The 15035-nt window shown below is 50.8% G+C and overlaps 1 protein-coding gene across 2 annotated transcripts in view; it reads left to right on the top strand.

Moving 5' to 3' along the window:
• The window catches only part of TMX1 (thioredoxin related transmembrane protein 1), a 50544-nt gene that overhangs the window by 8224 nt on the left and 27285 nt on the right, over window positions 1-15035 (top strand). For both annotated transcript variants that reach the window (XM_073565117.1, XM_073565118.1), the window contains exons 2-3: window positions 5095-5210; window positions 11252-11297. In XM_073565117.1, the coding sequence (XP_073421218.1) occupies window positions 5095-5210; window positions 11252-11297 (162 nt within the window). The remainder of the gene's footprint in view (window positions 1-5094; window positions 5211-11251; window positions 11298-15035) is intronic.

Below are 15035 nucleotides of genomic sequence, written 5' to 3'. Positions count from 1 at the left end.
GCACCAGCCAGCTGAGGAGCCAGGTACAGGCTACTATTGGGGGACTACAAGCACCAGCAAGCTGAGGAGCCAGGTACAGGCTACTATTGGGGGACTAAAAGCACCAGCAATCCGAGGAGCCAGGTGCAGGTTACTATTGGGGACTACAAGCACCAGCCAGCTGAGGAGCTAGGTACAGGCTACTATTGGGGGACTACAAGCACCAGCAATCCAAGGAGCCAGGTGCAGGTTACTATTGGGGACTACAAGCACCAGCCAGCTGAGGAGCCAGGTACAGGCTACTATTGGGGGACTACAAGCACCAGCAATCCAAGGAGCCAGGTGCAGGTTACTATTATTATTATTATTATTTATTGTTATAGCGCCATTTATTCCATGGCGCTTTACATGTGAGGAGGGGTATACATAAAAACAAGTACAATAATCTTAAACAATACAAGTCATAACTGGTACAGGAGGAGAGAGGACCCTGCCCGCGAGGGCTCACAATCTTCAAGGGATGGGTGGTAATACAGTAGGCGAGGGTAGAGCTGGTCGTGCAGCGGTTTGGTCGATCGGTGGTTACTGCAGGTTATAGGCTTGTCGGAAGAGGTGGGTCTTCAGGCTCTTTTTGAAGGTTTCGATGGTAGGTGAGAGTCTGATATGTTGTGGTAGAGAGTTCCAGAGTAGGGGTGATGCGCGAGAGAAATCTTGTATGCGATTGTGGGAAGAGGAGATAAGAGGGGAGTAGAGAAGGAGATCTTTTGAGGATCGGAGGTTGCGTGCAGGAAAGTACCGGGAGACGAGGTCACAGATGTATGGAGGAGACAAGTTGTGGATGGCTTTGTATGTCATGGTTAGGGTTTTGTAATGGAGTCTCTGGGCAATTGGGAGCCAGTGAAGGGATTGACAGAGGGGAGAAGCTGGGGAATAGCGGGGGGACAGGTGGATTAGTCGGGCAGCAGAGTTTAGAATAGATTGGAGGGGTGCGAGAGTGTTTGAGGGGAGGCCACAGAGCATGAGGTTGCAGTAGTCAAGGCGAGAGATGATGAGGGCATGGACTAGGGTTTTTGCAGATTCTTGGGTGAGGAATGAACGGATGCGTGAAATATTTTTGAGTTGAAGTCGGCATGAAGTGGAAAGGGTTTGGATATGTGGTTTGAAGGAGAGATCAGCGTCAAGGATTACTCCGAGGCAGCGAGCTTGTGGGACTGGGGAGAGTGGGCAGTCATTTACTGTAATTGATAGGTTCGTAGGGGGGGTCACGTGAGATGGGGGAAAGATGATGAATTCTGTTTTGTCCATGTTGAGTTTCAGATATCTAGTGGAGAAGAAGGATGAAATAGTGGACAGACATTGAGGGATTCTGGTTAGTAGGGAGGTGATATCTGGTCCAGAGATGTAGATCTGTGTGTCATCAGCATAAAGATGATACTGAAAGCCATGAGATTCTATGAGCTGTCCCAGGCCAAAGGTGTAAATAGAGAACAGCAGGGGCCCAAGGACTGAAACTTGTGGGACTCCGACAGATAGGGGGCGAGGTGAGGAGGTGGTGTGTGAGTGGGAGACGCTGAATGTCCGGTCTGTTAGGTATGATGAGATCCAGGAGAGGGCCAAGTCTGTGATGCCGAGGGATGAGAGGGTCTGTAATAATAGGGAATGGTCCACTGTGTCAAAGGCAGCCGACAGGTCCAGGAGGAGGAGGACAGAGTAGTGTCGCTTGCTCTTGGCAGTTAAGAGGTCATTGGTGACCTTAGTAAGGGCTGTTTCAGTGGAGTGGTGTGACCGGAAGCCAGATTGTAAGCGGTCGAAGAGGGAGCAAGAAGAGAGATGGGAGGACAGTTCAAGGTAGACGTGTTGTTCCAGTAGCTTGGAGGCGTATGGGAGAAGTGATATAGGGCGATAGCTAGATACAGAGGATGGGTCAAGAGAGGGCTTTTTGAGGATAGGTGTGATGGAGGCATGTTTAAAGCTTGAGGGGAAAACACCAGTTGTTAGTGATAGGTTGAAGAGATGGGTTAGGGTTGGGATGAAGACTGTGGTGAGGTTTGGGATGAAGTGGGATGGGATCGGGTCGAGTGCACAGGTGGTGAGATGTGATCTTGAGAGTAGAGTGGAGAGTCGATCTTCTGTAATGGTGGAGAAGTTGGTATTGGGGACTACAAGCACCAGCCAGCTGAGGAGCCAGGTACAGGCTACTATTGGGGGACTACAAGCACCAGCAAGCTGAGGAGCCAGGTACAGGCTACTATTGGGGGACTACAAGCACCAGCAAGCTGAGGAGCCAGGTACAGGCTATTATTGGGGGACTAAAAGCACCAGCAATCCGAGGAGCCAGGTGCAGGCTACTATTGGGGACTACAAGCACCATCCAGCTGAGGAGCCAGGTACAGGCTGCTATTGGGGGACTACAAGCACCAGCAATCCAAGGAGCCAGGTGCAGGTTACTATTGGGGACTACAAGCACCAGCCAGCTGAGGAGCCAGGTACAGGCTGCTATTGGGGGACTACAAGCACCAGCAATCCGAGGAGCCAGGTGCAGGTTACTATTGGGGGAATACAAGTGCCAGCCAGCTGAGGAGCCAGGTACAGGCTGCTATTGGGGGACTACAAGCACCAGCAATCCGAGAGCCAGGTGCAGGTTACTATTGGGGGACTACAAGCGCCAGCAAGCCTAGGAGCCAGGTACAGGCTACTATTGGGGGACTACAAGCGCCAGCAAGCCGAGGAGCCAGGTATAGGCTACTGTTGGGGGACTATAAGTGCCAGCAAGCCGAGGAGCCAGGTACAGGTTACTATTGGGGGACTGCAAGTGCCAGCAAGCCGAGGAGCCAGGTGCAGGCTACTGTTGGGGGACTACAAGCACCAGCAAGCTGAGGAGCCAGGTGCAGGCTACTATTGGGGGACTACAAGCACCAGCAATCCGAGGAGCCAGGTGCAGGCTACTATTGGGGGACTACAAGCGCCAGCAAGCCGAGGACCCAGGTACAGGCTACTATTGGGGGACTACAAGCACCAGCAAGTTCCTGCAGGCGTAGGAGCTGGGAATGTTGTGCCGTGGTAGAACCACAGGTCCCAGGAAGCCGGCACAGGCTGATGCTGGCTTACTGCTGAGGAGACGGTATCCGCTGTTAGTGTAGGAGAACTACAAGTGCCATCAAGTGTAGAGCAGCACGAGTCGGGAATAGTGTAGAACTACAAGTCCCAGGAGACCTGGGAGTAAAGCAGAGACTGACGTCTGTGGCTTCTGGGGTTTGTAGTCCTACAGACATTACTCTCTGCCTCACTGTTGGCTTTTCTGGGACTTGTAGTTCTACTATGACAGATGCTGACTATTCCTGCTCTTCTAGACTTGCTGGCACTTGTAGTTTTACCACCCCAGCAGCCGATACCTGTCTCTCAGCCTGTGCCGGGCTCCTAGGACTTGTGGTTCTACCAGTGTGAGTCTCTGCTCTAATCTTGTAACACACTTGTAATTCTCCAGATGTAGACTAAGCTCTGCTGCGGGGCTTGCTGGCACTTCTAGTTCTACAACCAATCCCAGAAAGCTTTGCGGCATGTACTGGCTCCTGCTAGGACTATAGGTGACAGGAAGCCTAACAGAGCTCCTGTAGAACTACAAATTACAGGAAACCGTATGTGCGCATGGTCAGTAATTGGCCGCACATGTCTGGAGAGACGGGGCGCCACGTGTCCGCTACGGTCTGTAGAGACGGGGCGCCACGTGTCCGCTACGGTCTGTAGAGACGGGGCGCCACGTGTCCGCTACGGTCTGTAGAGACGGGGCGCCACGTTTCCGCTACGGTCTGTAGAGACGGGGCGCCACGTGTCCGCTACGGTCTGTAGAGACGGGGCGCCACGTGTCCGCTGCGGTCTGGAGAGACGGGGCGCCACGTGTCCGCTGCGGTCTGGAGAGACGGGGCGCCACGTGTCCGCTGCGGTCTGTAGAGACGGGGCGCCACGTGTCCGCTGCGGTCTGTAGAGACGGGGCGCCACGTGTCCGCTGCGGTCTGGAGAGACGGGGCGCCACGTGTCCGCTGCGGTCTGGAGAGACGGGGCGCCACGTGTCCGCTGCGGTCTGGAGAGACGGGGCGCCACGTGTCCGCTGCGGTCTGGAGAGATGGGGCGCCACGTGCCGCTGCGGTCTGGAGAGACGGGGCGCCACGTGTCCGCTGCGTTCTGGAGAGACGGGGCGCCACGTGTCCGCTGCGGTCTGGAGAGACGGGGCGCCACGTGTCCGCTGCGTTCTGGAGAGACGGGGCGCCACGTGTCCGCTGCGGTCTGGAGAGACGGGGCGCCACGTGTCCGCTGCGGTCTGGAGAGACGGGGCGCCACGTGCCGCTGCGGTCTGGAGAGACGGGGCGCCACGTCCTACCCGCAGCGTTTACTGACTGTGCGCTCCTACCCTAATGCCTGTAGGGAAGCCACAGGTAGTCTCTCAGATATCCTGGGACTTGTAGTTCTCCAGCAGCCTCCAGGAACCGGCTGTCCTAAGCTTCCTGGGTCTTGTAGTTCTCCAGCAGCCTCCAGGAACCTGCTGTCCTAAGCTTCTTGGGACTTGTAGTTCTCCAGCAGCCTCCAGGAACCTGCTGTCCTAAGCTTCCTGGGACTTGTAGTTCTCCAGCAGCCTCCAGGAACCTGCTGTCAAAAGCTTCCTGGGACTTGTAGTTCTCCAGCAGCCTCCAGGAACCTGCTGTCCTAAGCTTCCTGGGACTTGTAGTTCTCCAGCAGCCTCCAGGAACCTGCTGTCCTAAGCTTCCTGGGACTTGTAGTTCTCCAGCAGCCTCCAGGGACCTGCTGTCCTAAGCTCCCTGGGTCTTGTAGTTCTCCAGCGGGGTTAGATTTCCACCCTGCTGTCACTGACAGCTGCAGGGTTTCCCGTGCCCCCCCGACAGCCCTGCGTAGGGTGACCCCGCTCCCTTCTGTCTGTTACCATGTGTCGTGCAGCTGAGGCTCCGCTCAGTGATTGTCCGGGCTGGATACCATTGTAACAGATCTTCAGCTGTGACCGGCATAGGAGGTTTCCGTTGGCCAGACTGGAGCAGAACCTTTCTCTCGCCGGGTGAAGCTTCATGTCCCGGGAGCCCCTGTAACACGAGTGTTGCCCCCCCGCAGCTACGCCCCCTGGTGCCCGGCCTGCCACAAGCTGCAGCTGGAGTGGAAGGAGTTTGCAGAATGGGGAGATGATCTCAGTGTGAACATCGCCGAGGTGGACGTCACGGCACAGCCAGGTAATCCCCCCCCCCAGTCCGGGGTCTCCGCGCCATGCCCGGCTCCTCTGCTGTCCTGTAAGGTAACATGGTGGTGGTCACTGCTGTCAGGGGTCTCCACAGTCGCCCGCAGGCTTGTGCTGCCACTTGGCAAAGCCATCACCTACTAGAATCCCTTTTAATAATTGGGGTCCCAGCGGCCGGACCCCCTCCCATCTCATGATCAATAGGCAGAGCTGGGTCCCCTCAGCACACAGAGCCCCCCACGCTCATCCCACCCTTCTTAGAGCCAGGTCCTCTCAGCACACAGAGCCCCCCACGCTCATCCCACCCTTCTTAGAGCTAGGTCCCCTCAGCACACAGAGCCCCCCACGCTCATCCCACCCTTCTTAGAGCCAGGTCCCCTCAGCACACAGAGCCCCATACGCTCATCCGACCCTTCTTAAAGCCAGGTCCCCTCAGCACACAGAGCCCCCCACGCTCATCCCACCCTTCTTAGAGCCAGGTCCCCTCAGCACACAAAGCCCCCCACGCTCATCCCACCCTTCTTTGAGCCAGGTCCCCTCAGCACACAGAGCCCCCCACGCTCATCCCACCCTTCTTAGAGCCAGGTCCCCTCAGCACACAAAGCCCCCCACGCTCATCCCATCCTTCTTAGAGCTAGGTCCCCTCAGCACACAAAGCCCCCCACGCTCATCCCACCATTCTTAGAGCTATATCCTCTCAGCACACAGCCCCCCACGCTCATCCTACCATTCTTAGAGCTATGTCCTCTCAGCACACAGAGCCCCCCACGCTCATCCCATCCTTCTTAGAGCCAGGTCCCCTCAGCACACAAAGCCCCCCACGCTCATCCCACCCTTCTTAGAGCCAGGTCCCCTCAGCACACAGAGCCCCCCACGCTCATCCCACCCTTCTTAGAGCCAGGTCCCCTCAGCACACAAAGCCCCCCACGCTCATCCCATCCTTCTTAGAGCTAGGTCCCCTCAGCACACAAAGCCCCCCACGCTCATCCCACCCTTCTTAGAGCCAGGTCCCCTCAGCACACAAAGCCCCCCACGCTCATCCCACCCTTCTTAGAGCTATGTCCCCTCAGCACACAGAGCCCCCCACGCTCATCCCACCCTTCTTAGAGCCAGGTCCCCTCAGCACACAAAGCCCCCCACGCTCATCCCATCCTTAGAGCTAGGTCCCCTCAGCACACAGAGCCCCCCACGCTCATTCCACCCTTCTTAGAGCCAGGTCCCCTCAGCACACAAAGCCCCCCACGCTCATCCCACCCTTCCTAGAGCCAGGTCCCCTCAGCACACAGAGCCCCCCACGCTCATCCCACCCTTCTTAGAGCTAGGCCCCCTCAGCACACAGAGCCCCCCACGCTCATCCCACCATTCTTAGAGCTATGTCCTCTCAGCACACAGAGCCCCCCACGCTCATCCCACCCTTCTTAGAGCTATGGAGAAGAAGGAGGAGGAGCGCCGAGAGATGGCTGCTCTGGCATGAGGCTCCTGAGTTTTTTAGTTTTTTTACCCCGTTTAATTGTTAATTCTCCCTTTGGTTCACTCACCATTGCGTAGCTACAGGATTCGGCAGAGCTGGGAGTAGTGTGGAGACTGCGATCAGCTGGGACCGGTGTCTTTCTGTCCTCGTGGAGCTCCGTGCCTGGATTCAGCTGGGAGAGAGTGAAGCTGCTGGCTGCCTGCCTTGTACCCATTTCCAGCATGCAGATGATCCCAGGATAGGAAACCTGGTGGAGTGTGCGGTGCTGGAGTTGTTCTGGAGATCTTGTGGTCCACATGGTGCTGTAGGGCTACAGGATTCGGCAGAGCTGGGAGTAGTGTGGAGACTGCGACCAGCTGGGACCGGTGTCTTTCTGTCCTCGTGGAGCTCCGTGCCTGGTTTCAGCTGGGAGAGAGTGAAGCTGCTTGCTACCTGCCTTGTACCCATTTCCAGCATGCAGATGATCCCGGGATAGGAAAGCTGGTGGAGTGTGCGGTGCTGGAGATGTTCTGGAGATCTTGTGATCCAGGTGGAGCTGAAAGGGTGAGCTGGGCAGGTTTGGACTGACTGTTGGTGTGTCCCCTGATGTCCCTGTCTTGTTGCACCCATGCCCTCCCCCCCAGCAGTGCTGGGAGCACCCTTTATGGAAAGTTGTACATTTAACTCTGCTAAGCTGTGACTGTTCAGTCTTTATAGCTACAAGCTGAGTGTAGTCATGGCCACTGCACTCTGTAAACCTACTCTTATGATTTCAAGGGACGATTTATTATTCTGGAATCATCCGCAATTTCTCATGGACTCCCCTTCTTGGAGCATGATTGCTAATTCAACAATTGAGTACATAAAATCCATTACTTCTGTGAAACCTGTGGAGGTGTACTGCAAGAGAGGTAGGAGAGGAGGAGTCCTGGCACGCCTTCGGAGGAGAGGGTTCAGAACAGCTCTTCCTTCACTCCACTTGGCTAATGTCCGTTCCTTATCTAACAAAATGGAGGAACTGAACTTACTTTGTAACATGAGATCTGATATGGCCAATTCAGCTGCTCTTTGTTTTACTGAGACCTGGTTGAATGACACCATCCCTGATTGTAGTCTGGATCTACCTGGTTTTGTTATCTACAGAGCTGACCGTGATTGTGTAGCTTCAGGTAAACAAAGGGGGGGGGGGTATGTCTCTACATCAACACTAGCTGGTGCTGTGATGTTAACATACTGGGAAAAGGTTGCTCTCCAGATCTAGAGTACCTTGCACTCAATTGTAGACCATTTTACTCCAAGAGAGTTTTCATCTATGGCTCTGGTTGCAGTATATATTCCTCCTCAAGCATCTGTTAAAGCTGCTATTGGTGAATTAGCTTGCAAAATATCAGAATGGGAGAAAGGATCTCCTGAAGCATTTGTGATCGTAATGGGGGACTTTAACAAAGGAAAACTCAACCTGGATCTCCCCAAATTTACTCAACATATAAACTGCTTCACGAGAGAGAACAATACGCTTGATCACTGCTATACTGTCTTAAAAGGGGCCTACAGGGCAGTGAGGAGAGCAGCAGTGGGCTTTTCAGATCATTGTCTAATTCATTTAATTCCAGCCTACAGGCAAAGTTTGAAAACATCCAAACCTACAGTTTATACAAAGAAGACATGGTCTGAGGAGGCAAAATTGCAACTACAAGCATGCTTTGAATGCACGGACTGGGAGGTATTCCAGGAAACATGCTCTGGTCTGGATGAATGGGTTGATGCAGTGTCCTCATATATCCGTTTTTGTGAAGACACGTTTATTCCATCCAAATCTGTCCACTTTCGGGGAAACAACAAGCCGTGGTTTACAAATAAAGTCAGGTTGATCTGTAAGAGAAAAGAGGAGGCTTATAAAGCAGGCGATATTACTGAATTCAAGAAACTTAGGAACTCGCTATCTAAAGAGATCAAGTTAGCCAAACACGAGTATGCAAAGATTCTGGAGGAAAGGTTCTCATCAAAAGATACTAGATCTGCATGGAGAGGATTAAGAGAGGTCACCAATTATAAAAGCCACCCCACTATAGTGAACCCCAGCAGAAGTCTGGCAGCAGAGTTAAATGAATTCTACTGCAGATTTGAGGCAAGCTCTACACACAGTGGCTATTCATCTCTAAGCTCCTCAGTCTGTTCATATAAAGATCATTCATTGTGCAACACCCAAGTAGTGATCTCCGAGGCAGAGGTGATACGCATCCTGAAGGGACTTAAGGTCAAAAAGGCAGCTGGCCCTGATGGTGTATCTCCAATGTGTCTGAAAGTATGTGCTACCCAGCTTGCCCCTATACTGACAAATATATACAATGTGTCACTGAAAGAGTGCGTTGTACCTCAGTGTTGGAAAAATTCCACAATTATCCCTGTCCTTAAGAAAGTGGGATCCTCTGAGTTGAACGACTATAGACCAGTAGCACTCACATCTGTAGCTATGAAAGTCTTCGAAAGAATTATGATGTCCCACCTGATAAAATTCACGCAGAAGCTATGGGACCCGCTTCAGTTTGCCTATAAGGAGAATCGTTCGGCAAACGACACTGTCAATCTGGCACTGAAGTACATTTTGGATCATACAGATGAACGGCACTCATATGTCCGGATTCTTTTCATGGACTTTAGCTCAGCGTTCAATACCATTGATCCGAATTTACTTCATAAGAAAATGGTAGCTCTTGGAGTCCCTCTTAACTTATGCTTGTGGATTTATAACTTCCTGACAGCCAGGATACAGAGTGTAAAAGTTGGACCATTCACTTCGGACACCTTGGTCACAAACATCGGGGCACCTCAGGGGTGTGTTTTGTCCCCGTTACTGTTTTCTCTCTATACGAATGATTGCATCTCTTCAGCAGACTCAGTAAAAATCTTGAAATTTGCCGATGATATGACACTGATTGGTCTCATCAGGGGAAATGCTGAAGACTTGTATCGGAGTGAGGTGGAAAGAATATGTGACTGGTGTAAAGCCAATAATCTTGTACTCAACACTAAAAAAACTGCTGAGATGGTTGTGGATTTTAGGAAAGATCAACATGAGATACTTCCAATCTACATCCATGACGAAGTGGTTCTTAGGGTCACGGAGACCAAATTCCTTGGTGTTATCATCTCTCATGATCTTAAATGGGGGAAAAACGTGGATGCTGTTATAAGAAAAGCACAACAGAGGATGTTCTTCCTGCGTCAGCTGAAAAGATATGGTTTGTCTAAGAATCTGCTGATCTTATTCTTTAATGCTGTCATCAGATCTGTGATTTGTTCCTCTCTGATAGTCTGGTATGGGGGAGCCACTGCGCATGACAAACTCCGCTTACAAAGGACTTTCAGAACAGCAGAGAGAATTATAGTCTCCCCCCTGCCTAAAATCCAGGATCTTTATGATAAGAGTATTCGATCCCACGCATTGAAAATTTCATCCGATCCCTCTCACCCGGGACACTACTCATTCCAACTACTCCCTTCAGGACGTCGCTTCAGAGTCCCCAAATGCAGCACCAACCGCCATATGAACAGCTTCTATCCACTCTCTGTTCAACAATTAAATCGTCATGTGTAGACTATATACTGTATCTGTCTTGTTAGATGTTACTTGTTGTATCTGTTGTTATATATTATGTTGCCTCTTTGCCACAAATAATTCCTTGTATATATGTAATATGTACTTGGCGATAATAAATTTGATTGATTGATTGATGTCCTCTCAGCACACAGAGCAGCCCACGCTCATCCCACCCTTCTTAAAGCTAGGTCCCCTCAGCACACAGAGCCCCCCACGCTTATCCCACCATTCTTAGAGCTATGTCCTCTCAGCACACAGAGCCCCCCACGCTCATCCCACCCTTCTTAGAGCTATGTCCTCTCAGCACACAGAGCCCCCCACGCTCATCCCACCCTTCTTAGAGCCAGGTCCCCTCAGCACACAAAGCCCCCCACGCTCATCCCACCCTTCTTAGAGCCAGGTCCCCTCAGCACACAAAGCCCCCCACGCTCATCCCACCCTTCTTAGAGCCAGGTCCCCTCAGCACACAAAGCCCCCCACGCTCATCCCACCCTTCTTAGAGCTAGGTCCCCTCAGCACACAGAGCCCCCCACGCTCATCCCACCCTTCTTAGAGCCAGGTCCCCTCAGCACACAAAGCCCCCCACGCTCATCCCATCCTTCTTAGAGCTAGGTCCCCTCAGCGCACACAGCCCCCCACGCTCATCCCACCCTTCTTAGAGCCAGGTCCCCTCAGCACACAAAGCCCCCCACGCTCATCCCACCCTTCTTAGAGCCAGGTCCCCTCAGCACACAGAGCCCCCCACGCTCATCCCACCCTTCTTAGAGCTAGGTCCCCTCAGCACACAGAGCCCCCCACGCTCATCCCACCATTCTTAGAGCTATGTCCTCTCAGCACACAGAGCCCCCCACGCTCATCCCACCCTTCTTAGAGCTATGTCCTCTCAGCACACAGAGCACCCCACGCTCATCCCACCCTTCTTAAAGCTAGGTCCCCTCAGCACACAGAGCCCCCCACACTCATCCCACCTTTCTTGTCTTTCCAGGTCTGAGCGGCCGATTTATCATCACTGCGCTGCCGACCATCTATCAGTGAGTATCGGGGGTCCTGCCGATGGTGGGGTGCAGGGGGGCACCTTTATGCACTGCCACTGTCCGTGGGTTGTGTCCGGTATTGCAGCTTAAAGTGAATGATCCTGAGCTGCAATACCACATGGAACCTGAAGACAGGTGAGGCGCTGCTTTGGGATGAATCATAGAATCGTAGAGTTGGAAGGGACCTCCTGGGCCATCTGGTCCAACCCCCTGCTCAAAGCAGGATTCGCTAAATCATCCCAGTCAGATGTCTGTCCAGCCTCTGTTTGAAGACTTCCATTGAAGGAGAACTCACCACTTCTCGTGGCAGCCTGTTCCACTCATTGATCACTCTAACTGTCAAAAAGTTTTTTCTAATATCTAACCTGTGTCTCCTCCCATTCAGTTTCATCCCGTTGCTTCTAGTCTTTCCTTGTGCAAATGAGAATAAAGTTGATCCTTCTACAATGTGACAGCCCTTTAGATATTTGTAGACAGCTATTAAGTCTCCTCTCAGTCTTCTCTTTTGCAAACTAAACATTCCCAAATCCTGCAACCTTTCCTCATAAGACAGGGTTTGCAGACCGGTCACCATTCTGGTCGCTCTTTTCTGAACTTGCTCCAGTTTGTTGATGTCTTTTTTAAAATGTGGTGCCCAAAACTGGACACAATATTCCAGATGAGGTCTGACCAAAGAGGAGTAGAGGGCAATTATGACTTCACGTGATCTGGACTGTATGCTTCTGTTAATACATCCTAGAATTGCATTTGCCTTTTTTGCTGCTGCATCACACTGTTGACTCATATTCAGTCTGTGATCTATTAGTATACCCAAGTCTTTTTCACATGTGCTGTTGCTTAGGCCTATTCCTCCCATTCTGTATATGCTTTTTTCATTTTTATTGCCCAGATGTAGTACTTTGCATTTTTCCCTGTTAAAACCATTCTGTTAGTTGCTGCCCACTTCTCCAGTTTATTTATATCTTTTTGAATCCTCTCTCTCTCTTCTCTAGTATTAGCTATCCCTCCTAGCGTTGTGTCATCAGCAAATTTAATCAGTTTACCCTCAATTCCTTCATCTAAATCGTTGATAAAGATGTTGAACAATACAGGGCCCAGGACAGAGCCCTGTGGTACCCCACTTGAGACATTCTTCCAACTGAATGTGCAGCCATTTACGACCACTCTTTGGGTCCGATCACTAAGCCAGTTATGAATCCACCTAACAGTTGCCTTATCCATTCCATACTTAGTCATTTTTTCAATAAGGATTGTATGAGATACTTTGTCAAATGATTTGCTGAAGTCAAGATATACTATATCTACAGAATTTCCTTGATCCACCCAATCAGTGATTCCATCATAGAAGGAAATTAAGTTAGTCTGACATGACTTATTAGTTACAAACCCATGCTGACTGTTTAATCACTTCATTCTTATCCAGGTACTGACATACATGTTGTTTAATAATTTGTTCAAAGATCTTTCCTGGTATAGAAGTCAGGCTCACCGGCCTATAGTTGCCTGGGTCCACCTTCCCCTTTTTGAAGATAGGAACAACATTTGCTCTTCTCCAGTCTTCTGGGACTTCTCCTGTTCTCCAAGAATGTTCAAAGATTATGAAGAGGGGTTCAAAAATTTCTTCTGCTATCTCCTTCAGTACTCTGGGTTAGCTAAGTGTTTCCTCACTATCTTTCTGTTTATAGATATCCTGGATTCTTCTATTCCCTTAATAGGACAGTGAAGAACAGTTGATGTTACATTTCCTTTCTGAGAGAAAACAGATGCAAAAGACTTATTCTTCTTGTGTGTTTGTATATTACTGCATGAATCCTCAGCCTGACAACCTGAAAAAGGATGGGGTTCATATACTAGATGGGGATCTGACCCCCAGTATACAGACAGGGTGGATGTGGGTATGAGCTCTGTATATGTCATGCTTCCCACTCAGCAACGCCCCGTGTACCGGTCTTGCCAGCACTATTAGGCGTCTTGCCAGCAGTATTAGGCTAAGTTCACACGTAGCGGAATTCCCGCGGAAGTTACCACGAGAATTCCGGAGTTCCATTCTGCGGGAAAATCGCATTTTAAATTCCCGCGGAAAAACTAGCGATTTGCTAGCGTTTTCCATGCGATCTGTAGCATTGCTTGGAGAACTGATTGACAGGTTGGTCACACTCGTCAAACAAGTGTGACCAACTTCTTACTATTGAGGCGGCCTGTGCTGCATCAGTAGTAAAAAGATTTAATGTTAAAAATAATTTAAAAAAAAATAAAAAATGGTGTTCTTCTCAACGTCCAGCATCCCGTGCTGCGTCCCCAGGCCTCCGCGATGCTCCGGAGGTCCGTTCCCAGGGATTCATTGCGGCAATGACCTTTGACGTTGCGTTCTTTCGAGGCCACTACAGCATCGCGAGACAGCGACGTCAGCAAAGGTCATCGCAAGGCATCACTGGGAACGGGGCCTGCTGCATGTATCGCTGAGGCCTGAGGATGCTGCGCGGGACGTCGGAAGGTGAATATACCCCTTTTTTTTTTTTTTTACAGGGATATGGTTCCCAGAGCCCAGAGGACAGTCTCCTCTCCTCCGAACCATGGGTACCATCCACACATGTTCTGCTTACTTCTCGCATGGTGGGCACAGCCACATGTGGAAAGTAAGCAGAACAATGCATTCCTATGTGGGCGGAATCGCCGCGATTCCGCAAATTAATGAGCATGCTGCGGTTTTTTCCCGCAATGCGATTCCACTGCGGGAAAATCCACAGCATTAGCACAGCATTGCGGAATCCCATAGGATTGTATGGGATGCTGTTTTTTTGCGTTTTCGCGGCAAAATCACGAGTTAAAAACCGCTGAGAAAACGCAAAAAAATGTGACGTGTGAACGCAGCCTTTGTATTGGGTCAGGTTTTCTATCCTCCTCTCTAAGTTTACAGGTTGCACAATTAAGGGTGGCCGAGCCGTACGTGTACCCCGAGGTGTGCAGATGTACAGGCCTTGCTGCCTTAAAGCAAACCCCTCTTATAAGGATCATCCTGGAGCGGGGCTTGGCGCTTATACTAAATAACTCCGACACTTCAAGCTGTAAACCCGGTTTGGTTTTAGAATAAATCATGTTCAGAACCTACATCCTGAGCAGCAGTATGTTACTGTATTAAAGGGGTTGTGTCATTAGTCAACCCCTTAAAAAAAAGAATGTAATTCCATGGTGATCATCTGATCGCCTCCGACCACATTCTTATCAGGGGAAGCCTCTGCCAACCAGATGTTTTCCCTGCAGTGACCTCTGCTGGAGAAATGTAGGATTACACCGCAGCCTTTCAGATGGAAGGCAGATGAGTAAGGCTGTGTTCACACACAGCATTTTTTAGCGGTTTTCCCAATAAAACCGCTAAAAATAAGCTTTCCATTCATTTCTATGCATTTTGCACATTTTGTGCATATTGATTCGTTTTTTACCGTGAAAAAACTGCTTTGCGGTAAAAAACGCAGCATGCTCATTAATTTCGCGGATTTTTCCACGTTTCTGGCTATTTATATGCGTCTTGAAAACGCACGGAAAAAAAGCTTACAATGCGCATTCTCTGCGCAAAAATCGCGCTGAAAACGTGCAGAAAAAACGCGCGGTTTCTGGGAATGGAGTCAGGTTTTCCAGCAGAAATTTTCTGCTACGTGTGCACTTAGCCTAAGATGAAGAAGGCTGGACAGCTCGCTGAGGCAGGCCGAAGATGGGGATGTCTCTAATTTTTATATG

Source organism: Dendrobates tinctorius, unplaced genomic scaffold (genome assembly GCF_039654945.1).
Source record: "Dendrobates tinctorius isolate UK_male_01 unplaced genomic scaffold, ASM3965494v1 ptg000548l, whole genome shotgun sequence".
NCBI classification, from domain to species: Eukaryota; Metazoa; Chordata; class Amphibia; order Anura; family Dendrobatidae; genus Dendrobates; species Dendrobates tinctorius.
The sequence above is the reverse complement of the archived record's forward strand: the minus strand, read 5'-3'. Positions and strand labels throughout refer to the sequence as shown.